Here is a 12672-nt window from a genome sequence, read left to right as displayed (position 1 = left end):
GGGATCCCACAACGGCCGGATTTGAAAGGGGACAAGTAGTACAACTTATCCTGACTAAAGTGGTCTTCACCTGCGAAAAGCCGCTGGTCGTGACGCTGCGGTGGGCTCGGTGATGACCTCCGTCCTGCCGTCTTGGCGGTCTTGGTCTCGTTGCACCAGAATGAAAACCTTTGGCTGATTTCTCGGGACTCCGCGCCTGTGGCTTGCCTCCCTTGCACCGAAGAGGAAATTGGCGCTCTGCGCCCGCTGGCACCCGCCTGACGCCCACCTGGCCTTGGTCGTCATGGCTCACGTCAGCTGAGGCTCGTGAGGTGCACCTTGCATAGAACTCTCCGCCCCTCGGGAGCCAGCCTGGAGAGGCCGATCCCCTCGGGAGTCTTGGTGTCGTCCTCCTCGCGAGGCTTGGCCCCTCGCGAGGGTCTTGAGTTGTCGATGCAGAAGCTAGGCCGTACCAGGCCATTGATGAAGCCACGTGGTGGGAGGCAAGTATGGATACCCCATATCCAGAACGCCGACTGATGCCGGGCGGGCGGCCGACCCAAACGGACAAAAAACAGACGAAATCCCTGTCCGTTTGGGTCGCCCCATTGGAGTTGCTATTATAGATGTTCCTCTCAAGAAAAAGAAAAAAGGTTGGGATGGTTCAAACCAGGAAAAGTGCGGCTAGGTGATCCCCGCGTGGTCGGGTGGCGTGGAACGTTTGGGATGGTGGTAAAAGTCTGGGGTGGGGTGGTGGTAGGGTGGGGTGGGAAGGGAGGCTGGGGTCCGGCACCAACCCAGTAGTCCGTTGGTACAGTATATATACCAGTACGAGTGGGCGTTCCCCCCAATCCCCGAGTCGAATCGAAACCAAATCCTAGCGAGCGAGCGAGCGAATTCCTTCACCGCATCCGGCACGATGGAGCGGATCGACGCCCTGAAGGCCCGCAGGGGCAAGCTCGCCGACGATCCATGCCTCAGGCGGCTCCGTAACCGGCGGCTCATCGTCTCCCTCTATCTCCAGCCCGCCCACGACTGGTACGCCCGCCCGCTGTTCCCTCTTCTCCGTGCCCATCTAACGAATCCCGTGCGAATGCAGGATGCTCCACGAGACGGATTTGTTCATGAGCGGCCGGCATCTGCAGCAGCTGGTGGCCTGCGGCCAGTGGAGGCAAGCCCTCGACTACATCCGGCGCTTCCTGCCGCCGGCCATAGGGGGCGTCGAGGCCCGCACCCTCTGTCTCTTCCTCCACGCCTTGTGGGCCGTGGACAACGCCGCCGCCTGCTCGATGGGCGCCCCCGTCACCACCGCTGCGTACAACCACGACGTCCGCATCCTGACCACCATGTGCGCTAGCAACGCCAAGCTCTCTTCCATCCTCAACAAGATACACCACTCGCCCAAATTCAGGTATCAATTTTCCTACCTACCTGATGTAATATTTTCAAGAGATTGTTCTACGTGTTGTTGTTGTTCTTGAGCATCACACTGAATCCTGCCTTGCAGGGCATCCCTGGACTGGAAACTGGTAAGGGAGAAGGCATCGCTGATTGCTGATGACTTGGCGCTTGATTCTCCAGAGTTGAGACGCAGGTTGCTACTGCCCCGCGACTTGCTTCCCATCGGGTATTCATTCATTCACCCAACCTTGCTGTTTACTACTACTTCTTTCTGGCCAGCTTCCCAAATTATCCAGTTTAATAATTCCCAAATGCTAATAACTTAATTAACCGGTTTAATATATACTCCCTGTTCCTAAATATAAGTCTTTTTAGAGATTCCAATGTGGACTACATACGGTGCGAAATGAGTGAATCTACACTCTTAAGATAGGATTATATACATCCGTATGTAGTCCTTATTGAAATCTCTAAAAAGACTTATATTTAGGAACGGAGGGAGTATATATTTGTCCAAGTTGTACTATCTATTGACTGTATGTCAATGATCTGATCATCCCATAATGATCTTTTAATTTGCTAGTCCCTGTCATCGAAGGCACCACTTGAAGAAACAAGCCCTGCGGCCAGCATCATCTGCTATTGCCAAGTGGTATCTCAACAGGAAGAAGAGGTATGCACATATGTGCAGCTACATTAACTATCATGGTATGAAATCTCCCCTATTTTTCACATGATATTGACACATATTCCTTGCCTTTTGCAGCCTGCCTTCTTCAACCCCAGCTATCGGTATGAACATCTTGGCATCAAAGCAACTTTGCTCTTGTAACCTCTGCATATGTCTGGCAGCTAATGTTTGCTATGTTTGTAATGACAGGTTTGAACTCTGAGGGACAAAATCGGGTGGTGGATCTTATCGGTAATTAAAACTAGTCTCTGACCATCTGTTTCCAGTTTCTAAAGAACATATCTGATGATATACATTTTTCTGCTGTTCCTTTGCTTCTGAAACTCACTTCGATTATGTTCTGATAAAATCACGTGATAATATTTAGAGGAATGTTTAAAAGCGGGTACAGTTGTGGAGCTCGATCAAGGGCACCTATTTCAGTCAAGTGCGATGGCAGGTAATTAATTCACAGTTGTGACCAGCTTTCCATCTCTCCTTCCATTTGAACTTCAGTCGCACTTTTCATATGGGTTTTTGGGATGCCCCGTCCCACTTTGATTCCTTATACTCTCTTGATTTACTAGTAGTTTGCTGCACTTCCATCCTTGTTACAGACCACTTAGCTGCTCTTACTGGACGGATTTTATCAAATTGCTCGGCTAGGTTTATGATTGGGTTATTCCATCGATGAGGCTCATACACCATGTAGTACTTCTCATGCTACCCCCCCCCCCATGGTTTGCCCTAAGGCATTGTTTGACCCTCTGCTTTTCATCTTAATAAGCTGCGTTTAAGAATGTAGGGTGGAAACAACTTTCCCCTGTGTTCCCTATTATATTCTTCTTCTGTTGGTTGCTTACATTTTGTACATGTTATATGTACATCGTAATTCATAAAAGGCATCAAGTTGGGTGTTGTTCTTTGCACATTATCAATGCCTGGCTACCTGCTGTCATTTCTAACTGCTCAACTCGAATAATCTAGGAAAATGTACGTTTTCAGAAATGCACAAATGCACCGTTAACAATAGTATGCCATTGATTGATGGCATGTTATGTGTAAAAGATCTACACTAGAAACATCTTCCCGTTGAAGTTTTCTGTTGCCATTTTAACTTAACGTCACCTATTGTATTTTTGCCTGGGTACCTGATGCCTCTTCTATGTTCTAACTACCAAACTGGCTGCAGGTGCTTTTAGTACTCCATTCTCACAGACCATGTTCGGTACGACAGGTCCTACTAAAAACAGTGAAACTTCATTCGTGACAAATACAGGTAAATTAGTTGAACACTGAGTGCTTGGCTTTGGCTACCTGCCACCAGTTCTAATAACTGCAAAACTCTTTTCAGGTGCTCCAACTTTCACAGGTCTGCCTAATTATCTCTGTTACTACCCATCAGTTGCAAATTCGGATTAAGTATTTTAAATTCGTTGAACACCTGCATTCGTTTTCAAACCTAGACAAATCTACATCTTTTAAGATTGATGATCCCTAGTATGGTTCATTGTTAGAGAACACCAAATAAACTAATGAAGGGGCTATAATCATCATTTTAACATTTCACAGGTGATTCAGTCTCACGGCCTGCTAAAATCCCTTGGATCATATCTTCCACAAATGCAGGTAAATGAACTGAACACTCTCAACCGTTTTCATACCATATAGAAAGTCCATCTGCGCATATTGATACCTGAAATTCTTAGTTGTCACCTGGCAGAGAAACTCCATCACCGATAGTAATATTCTGCCTGCCATGTTTTATAATTCAGCAGGTTGATATATATATCTGTTCTCGTCATACCTCTTGGTTTCTATGGCAAACTATTTCCCAAAACCGAGGAATTTCCCCCCTCTTGCATTTATCAGCTGCTTTCTTTTTTCTACTTGTTTTATACCCACAATAGTTGCAGGATTGCACTGGCATCTGGAAGCTGATAAGCATACACACCACAAATCATATAATACACCTAGTTGGTTACATGCACATGCTCATTTTTGTGGGCTTGTTGGGCAGGTGCTTTTAGCACTCCATCTTCGCAGATAATGCTTCATACGACAGGTTCAACTAAAAACATTGAGACTTCATCAGTGACAAGTGCAGGTAAATAGTTGAACACTGAGTCCTTGGCTTTGGCTACCTACTATCTGTTTTAACTGCAAAACTCCTTTCAGGTGCTCCAACTTTCACAGGTTTGCTTAATTATCTTCATTGGAACCCATCAGTTGCAAATTCAGGTTAAGTATTTTTTAAATTCGTTGAACAGCTGCATTCATTCATCATAGAGAACATAAGGAACTAATCAACGGGCTATATGCATAATATCTAACTGTCAAACTCTTCACAGGTGATTCAGTCTCACAGCCTGCTAAAATGAAAATCCCTTGGATCATATCTGCCACAAATGCAGGTAAATTAACTGAACACTCAACCGTTTTCGTAAGCATGAGCTACGTCTACACATATTGATACCTGAAATTGTTTGTCAGAGAAATTCCATTACCGATAATAGTGTTCTTCTACCCATATTGATTTCTCCTGTCCTCATACCACTTGGTTGCTTCGGCAAGCTATTTCGAAACTGTGGTGGATATCCTTTTCTGCCTCTTGCATTTGTTGGCTGCTTTCTTTCTTCTACCTGTTTTAGGCCTATAACAGTTGCATGATTTTACTTGCACGGTGGGTTGCCTGTACATGTTCATTTTTACGGTTATAGGTCTTCGCTAAGAACTCCAGGATCTCATTCAAAAATGTTAGTCTGAGTTTAGGCTCTTGATTTCCAATCTGCACTAGCCCTTCCCTCGCATTTTTAAATGTTTTGACTGTTAAGAGGACATTATACATAAAAGGTGAATAAATGAATGTTAATACTAATACTTATTTGGGTGATACTAAAGGGTGTTAATACTTGGCAGACCCAGTCGATCTAAGAGAGAGGCTGACAACTGCTGAGGAAGACGATCGCGATAAAAAAGGCAACGGACTAATAGATTGGTAATGCTTGGTATAACTGGCTTTCTGCTCAGTCACGCATTTCCTAAGAAGTACGTACAATATTAACTGGTGGAGTACTTGTTGGAATGCAGGAGCTAGCGTCTGAAACTGAAGCTGGTACTGGCGCCATGAACTTGATAGCCTGATTGAGTCGGGCCTTACTCGCTGTGCTCCTTCAAGTCGAATAGTTGCAATTGTGTTGGAGGATACCATTAAGGAGGTGTTTGGATTAGAGAGTGGTAACGTCAATGGTAAAGGAATTAGATCACGCTGGTATCGGGACGTAATGGATAAATCCTTGTTTTGTTTGGTTCATGCCTGTAAATGAATCTAGTTAGACTTCATGATTGTTGCGGCCGGTGGCTGAAAAAGGAGAGCAGACAAGGGAGAGGCCGGAGGATCAAGGACAGAAGGAGGGAGGACTAGCCGGCCATCGGAGACGGGAAGGCACATCTGATTGATTTCTGATTGTAAGACCGAGACTTGTGATCCATCGGCTCGATTGCAGTAGTTGAAGAAACAGAGGGAACCGAAAGCAACTCTCAAGTTCAGAGGGTGAGCAAATCAGAAATCTAATTTTGTTCATATATATATAAGTAATGAGCTGCAGAGTGAACATCTACTGCTGCACAATCTATTTTTTGTGAAAACACACAGTGCCTCGTCAAAATGAAACAGCGACAAGCAATTGAAACCATAGGCTTAACTTGTCATTAGCTTTGGAGTGCATGACTGACACAGGTTTAGTGCATTAACTTTGATAGCTGAATGCCTGAATGGCCCGGGAACCATTCAGGAGTTATCTACGAGTGCATCACTTACAGCCATATATAAAGCTACCACACACTGAAAAACAACACCTAAGATAATCGGATGAAGCAACAAAGCAAAATTTTAAGACCAGGTAACAGAGTTGGTTGTTCTTAGAAAGGATAATCATGTCGATGAGCACCGCGGATCCAGGCATAACCATGGCAATCATGCTGAGGGGGAGTTTTGGCTGCTGAGCATTAACCCTGCAGAGATTGCAAATTGAAAAACTCTGGTAAGCATCGTAATGTGCTGCAAATGTATAGTCATTGTATGAGTAAATTTGTTGCCGTTGGAAGATAAAACGTAATACATAGTAAAGGCAGAGAAAAAAAACAAAGTACTCCTCGAACATAATTTAACCTAGAAACTATCTTTATGACAGTGTAATTCAGATGGGACAACTAACTTTACATAAACTAGAAACTATCTTTTTGCTACGCACTGGATACAGATGCAAAATACAAGGGCATAGTCAGGAATTTTTTTGATAAAAACTGCATAAAAAGGGCAACTTAGGTAAGTAAGCTTGCATAAAAACATTCAAACTGTTTATCACCCACTACACCATTAAGCTCCTATTTGATACAGATATGAGGGTTTGCCCATACAAATTCACTGTTAAGCATATTTAGCTAATAACCGGGATGCGTATGCATCAGATAGTTGGCCTATCAATGCCACATTTGAACCACACTAGAGAGTTTGCACAACATGAAAAAGCTGACGACTTGACTTTAGTATGAAACTTTACAAGGATTAGTAGTTATGTCCTTGTTGCATCTACTCCCTCCGTTCCTAAATATTTGTCTTTCTAGTGATTTCGACAAGTGACTACATACGGAGCAAAATTAGTGAATCTACACTTTAAAATATGTCTATATACATCCGTATGTGGTAGTCATTTAAAATCTCTAAAAAAACAAATATTTAGGAACGGAGGGAGTACAAAGCATGCTAATTAGGCGTGTACAACATACTCACCAGAGCTAAGATAAACAGAGTTCCACGGAAGAATAAGCCTTGAAAATGTTGTATATGTTTGTGCATCCATCGTCACTTGATGAGGCCCCGCCATCTGACAGCTTCACAATCATTTTTTTGAGCCTTGGCGCACATTTGAGTATCAGTTTCAAGAAATCAATGTCATGATCGTCTCCTCCACAACCACTGATCTCCACTTCTTTGATTCGAGTCAAGGAGATAGTTTGGGATCTCCACCCCGTGGACTCACATGGACAATGAGGTGAGCATCCTTCTTTCACCTAAAACCAAATATAATATATATGTGAACTTCTTTTTTCGGGAAAAATATCGTATGTGATTTTTTGTGAGAAAAAACATTATATGTGATTAATACACAATGTATCATTAGAGTATGTAATCAGAGCAGAAAATTACCGATGATCTCTGTAGAATGACCTTAAGCTTCTGCATAGCACTACAAATTCTATTCATCCCTAGGACATGAAACACGAGCGCTCCAAACACATGTCCATTTGTTTCGAGATGTAGGTCCAAAACAGAAAACTCGGCAAACATATGCTTCTCTATCTCGTGCATAAATGTCTCCTCTTCACTGACAAAAATAGGATTCTGGAAAAACAATTTGGTACGATATGTATCATTCACACATTTAGTTTGGTCAGAGCTTGCTATAAGTTGAGTGGGAGAAGGACGTACGGCGCTGGCATGAATCTGCAGCGAAGGCAGCTGTCCTGGTCTCTCAGCCGTCTGCAGAGTCACCTGCTCGAGTCGCCAAACACCGAACACGATGGACAGCTCGAAGTAGCAGCATCTCCACGCGACCATCTCCACCATTGGTGCCAAGACCGAGATGCTGACCTTCTCCATTGCCGGAAAAGACACGGTCAATTGCCTAAGCGTGGGGGCAACGATGTTGACGCCATCCATCCAGTCGGTTTGAAGCAGGACAAGCTCCTGCAGCGACGCCGAGCTGACCGCAAGCGTGGCGCTCACAGCGAGGTCGTCGTTGTCGGAATAAACGTTACTCAGGCAGAGCGTGCGCAAGCGCGGGGAGCAGGAGAGCAAGGCGTCAATGTCGGCGGTGCATGCCCACAGGTGCAGCTCCTCGAGTGCGGGGAACTCGACGCCGGTTGGCACGCGGAGGATGACGTCGACGGGGTGAAGGTCCAGCAGGATGGAGGTGGCGCGGTGGAAGCAAGGCAGGTCGACGATGAGCGGACCGTCGAGTAAGTTCGTGGGGAGCTCAAACTCGAACTCCTCCGGCTCGAGCCGCGCGGCGGCGCGGAGCAACGAGTTGACGCTGGCAGCGTCGACCAGGCGCTCCTCGGGGATCGGCCATGGTAGCCGCTCGTTGGGGAAGCGGATTTTGATGAGGGAAACCAAGGGCAGGGGTCGAGGTAAGCGGTCGAGCACCGCTTCGAGCGAGTGGAGCGGGACGTCGCTGAAGACGATCTGGCGGAGGCGGGGCCAGAGGCTGCGCCACCGGCGGGAGAGGACCCCGGTGCGCGCGGCAGCGCTGACGCAGGGTAGGCCGGCGAGGACGAGGAGGAGGAGGTCGTCGGGGAGGTCACTGATGAGATCCGGTCCGCCGCCTTGGGCTAGCAGCCGGGGGGAACGCCGACGAGGTCCCCACCTTAGATGCATCGAAGCTCCGGAAAACCCCACCGTTCCCCTCCCACCAATTAGCTACTACCTGTCAAAAAAAAAACAATATTAGCTACCAATGGAGGAAATGGACCATGAACATTGGTGTTAGGTACTATAGTTCTCTCTCTTTCGTTTACACACACCAGGTCTCGAATACGACTCGGAAAGAAGAAAGAAACACAAAGTAAAGCAGTCGTGCCGTTTCTGATCCAAGGATGGTTCACTCCTTCACCGCCCTGCTTTTTATAGCGTTAACCCATTTTGGGCCCACGAACCTGCTAGCTGGCTCGCGAATCCGAGTTGGACGTTCGATGACGCGCCCTTCCCCTTGATTGGTCAATGTGGCACCATCGGCTGCCATGACAACACTTTCCCTTGATGTCGTTGCATCTTCAATCGGTGTGGCTGCTTTCCAGCCGTGTCGTTTCTAATCCGGGGATGCTTTGCTCGTTCCACGCCTTGTGTTTTATGTCATTACCCCATTATGGGCCCACGAACTTGCGAGCTGGCTCGCAAATCTGAGTTGGACGTTCGATGACGCGCCCTTCCCCTTGATTGGTCCATGTGGCACCTTCGGTTGCCATGGCATCACTTTTCCTTGATGTCGTTGCATCTTCAGTTGGTGGCACTTGTTTTCAGCCGTGTCATTTCTGATCCAAGGATGCTTCACTCCTTCCATGCCTTGCTTATAATGGCATTATCCCATATTTGGCCCACGAACCTGCGAGCTGGTTGGCGAATCCGAGTTGGACGTTCGATGACGCGCTCTTCCCCTTTGATTGGTCCATGTGGCACCTTCGGCTGCCATGGCAGCAGTTTTCCTTATGTCGTTGCATCTTCAATTGGTGGCGCATGTTTCCAGCCGTGCCGTTTCTAATCCAAGGATGCTTTGAAAGCGCAGGTTAACTCCCATAGGGGGGGGGGGTGAATGGGAGATTTTTAGAAATTTGTCAAACTCTGAAGAATTTGACGAAGATTAGAGTGAAAGGGAAGCTAAGACATCACAGAATCAGAGTACATGCAATCAGGATATGTGAGAGTGAAGAACATGCAATCATATATTCATACACGCTTGAAGAAAATGAACTGAGGAAATGAAAGATAGCGTGATGAAACTCTTCATTTCAAATTCGTCAGAACACAGATCACAAATTCTTTAGCAGCGGAATAAAGTAAAGAGAGGGTTGAGGAATTTAAAACCAGGTTGGCTCGGTGAGGACAATGAAATTTGGTAGACCGGTTCCAGTTGCTGCATCAACTGTACGTCTGGGTGAGGCGGTTGATGTTGGGAATAAACATAACAGGTAAACAGTCAGAGTCTCGCGGGCTACACCCTATGGGTGCGCTGATCGCGCACCCACAGAACAAAATTTCTAGTAATCAGTTACTCGGTGCAGGACTAGCTCCAGATCACTCAAAAAATTGCTATAAGGTGAGTTTAACACTCCTCTATGGACCCGTTTCGAGCCTTCTTCTAGGACTTGAAGGGTGAAACTCATAAGTTTGGATCTAGAGCCGACTCGTATTGACGTTCCTCCAGGATAAGAATGGCATATCTCCGAGAGAGCGGTCCATTCATCAATCTGGTTGCCCAGATTTAATGACACTTCCATACTCGGATCATGAGTATACCTCTTCCGAGAGATGAACGATTGTCACCATGTTTCTCCTCGCGCCCACTTACCCCAGATCAGTCAGGAAGCGCATTGCCAGAATCCATTGAGATTTTGTTCAAACCTTGGTTGTTTGAAAGGACGATGATGGGTATCGAGTATTACCGTAATGACTCGGGCCAAATTGTGTCTTTCACAAACTCGTTCTGCAAAATCGCAATCGATTCGGGGGCTAATGTTGGGGATACACATAACAGGTAGGCCCACAAAGGGTAAAAATATCATAAAACATGGGGTCCACACATGAGGTGTGGGTCCAGATAAATCTCATTCAGACATACTATCCACTCGGACGTACCGATGTACCATCCACTCGGATGACATGCAACCACTCGGCAGTATGACTCACTCGGATATGCAAAGACTAACAGTCGTCAAGGCAGTCGAAGCATCATCCTAGTAGTATTATGACATTATGGCATCAATGCCCCACTTTGTAATATAAGAGATGAGGGGGGTGGTGTACTCTATATAACCCACCCCCACTATGTAGCTAGGATGGCCCTAGCTCTCATCTCTCTTCCCCTCACCAATAGTCTCAGGACTTAGCTCAGACATGGAGATCTGTTCTCCCCCCTCTCTCTCGAATACACAATGTAACTCGGTGTTCTTGACAGATAAAAGAAAGCCTCTCTGGAGCATGATACGTAGGGTTGTTATCTCCACCATGAGAGGCCTGAAGTCGCTAAAATCATTCGTGTCACCTGTTTGCATCTCGATAGATCATTCACCTTTACCCTACCCCTTACTATTTTCGAAAGTTCCCACGACAGCTGAGTCCCAACTCAGAGGACACACAGTCCTCACCGTATTCCTCTTGAACTAAGACATGCAGATCTCGTCCAATCAATCATGGTAAGTCTTCAAGGTAGACTTCCAAAACATTCACAAACTTATTCACCGGCACACCACAAAGACTCTTGGTGTACTCAGAACTTGACGTCTAACCATCTGGAAGAATAACTGTCTTCAAAGGTAACAGGCGTTGGATCACATAGATCAATCTTTTCAGTGATGCTCAATCACTTTGGCGCTGGGTTTTTCCTCTCTTAGGATTCTCCCAAAATCGTCAGAGGATGGGTTGCTCTCTTATGACAAGTGTCAAGTTCTCTCGGGCAGCGAACGAACAAGTGGTTGTAGGGGGAGGCTATTTATAGCCAGGGGCAACCCGACATGAATTGTCATAAATGTCCTTCTGTCATTCGACCGTTGTTAGGATAAGGATCCACTCGACAGCTGGCACGCGGCGCAACAACAGTCGAAATTTGAACTCTCAAATTCAGGGCACTCAATTTCCTCACTTTTAGGCAGAACACACTGGCAAACTCCTAACTCCCCGGCGTGACCAAATTCTTCAATGGCCAGATGAACTTCATCACTATCGCTAGCAAATGCAGCAGCTGTACTAGAGATTTCCAAATGCTTCACTCGAAGCGGTTTTTGTGTACAAGTTTGAATAGGTTTGAGCATCACTTTGGAAATGTGAAATATATCTCACCTAGACCCCCTTCGATAGTACGGTTTTTCCTACGACTCAAATAATAAGAAAAGAAACTATGAAAACAAAGTCTTCAAGCTTCAAAGTCTTCACACCAATTTCTTCAAAGGCCGTACCAATTTCATCACCAAATTCTTCACTTGAAGAAATCCATTTTTAGGGGTCGACTTTCATGTCTTAAACCAAATCTTTTGGAACTATATTACCTGTGTATACTCACAAATACATTAGTTCCTCAACCTATTTGTCTTCAATATTCCAAAACCACTAAGGGGATACTTGATGCACTTACAATATCCCCCATATTGGTGATTGATGAGAAATTGGTTAGGTGTCAATGGGAGTATAAATAATTGAAGTGCAAGTACAGAGTTTAAAGAAATTGGTTACAAGATATTGAGGAACTCCCATTGAAGATGTGTAAATGAGGAATTTTCTTTGGATTGCAAATGCACATGGCAGATTGGAATTGTGGAGATCTCCCCCTATATCTTGGAAACCAATCATGCATCACTACTGCAGGATGCTGCTAACGCGACACTACGATCAGAGACCCTTCGACGAAACTATGTGCGACGCAATAATCACAAACAGTGGTGTAAAACAAAAAGGTGCAAAAAGTTTGCGATGGTGGAGACATCAAACACGCTTTAGATTTTACTTGCGTGTGCGATGCTGGGCATACGGTTGATCCAGCAGAACTGTTTGCGATGAGGAAGAACAACAAAAACGGGCAGCCATATCAATGTGTGTGTGCGATATACGACATACAGTTCGTTCCGATGAACTGTGTGCTATTAGGGAATGCAACAGAAATGGCTAGCTAGATCAAGGTGCGTGTGATATACAGCATACGGTTCACTTGGACAAACTGTTTTCGATTAGGCAAGAGAATCGAAACGGTTGATCTTAACGAGATGTGTGTGATATGCAACATTTGCGATGAGCCAAAAGAACACAAACGATTCGTGTAAACCAGATGTGTGTGATACGCAGTAAACAGACCACT

General features: G+C 45.7%; 2 protein-coding genes across 2 annotated transcripts; one reads left to right on the top strand and one right to left on the bottom strand.

The window, feature by feature from the left end:
* The first annotated feature begins 764 nt into the window (after positions 1-764).
* LOC123042011 (uncharacterized) lies at positions 765-5636 on the top strand. The gene is made up of 15 exons (XM_044464543.1): positions 765-1017; positions 1079-1390; positions 1487-1606; positions 1964-2053; positions 2147-2172; positions 2261-2302; positions 2439-2510; positions 3243-3329; positions 3405-3422; positions 3623-3679; positions 4071-4157; positions 4229-4291; positions 4402-4464; positions 4970-5048; positions 5141-5636. The coding sequence occupies exons 1-15, from the start codon at positions 899-901 to the stop codon at positions 5145-5147; spliced, it is 1242 nt and encodes a 413-aa protein (XP_044320478.1). The 5' UTR covers positions 765-898; the 3' UTR covers positions 5148-5636.
* Positions 5637-5736: 100 nt separating this feature from the next.
* On the bottom strand, positions 5737-8693 carry LOC123042010 (FBD-associated F-box protein At5g22730-like). The gene is made up of 5 exons (XM_044464541.1): positions 8636-8693; positions 7542-8538; positions 7260-7454; positions 6843-7123; positions 5737-6064 (listed from the first exon to the last, which is right to left on the bottom strand). The coding sequence occupies exons 2-4, from the start codon at positions 8487-8489 to the stop codon at positions 6848-6850; spliced, it is 1419 nt and encodes a 472-aa protein (XP_044320476.1). The 5' UTR covers positions 8490-8538; positions 8636-8693; the 3' UTR covers positions 5737-6064; positions 6843-6847.
* Positions 8694-12672: the final 3979 nt, after the last annotated feature.

The sequence above is a fragment of the Triticum aestivum genome, chromosome 2B (genome assembly GCF_018294505.1).
Source record: "Triticum aestivum cultivar Chinese Spring chromosome 2B, IWGSC CS RefSeq v2.1, whole genome shotgun sequence".
Lineage (NCBI taxonomy): Eukaryota > Viridiplantae > Streptophyta > Magnoliopsida > Poales > Poaceae > Triticum > Triticum aestivum.
Note: the sequence above shows the minus strand (reverse complement) of the source record. Positions and strands in the feature narration are given on the sequence as shown.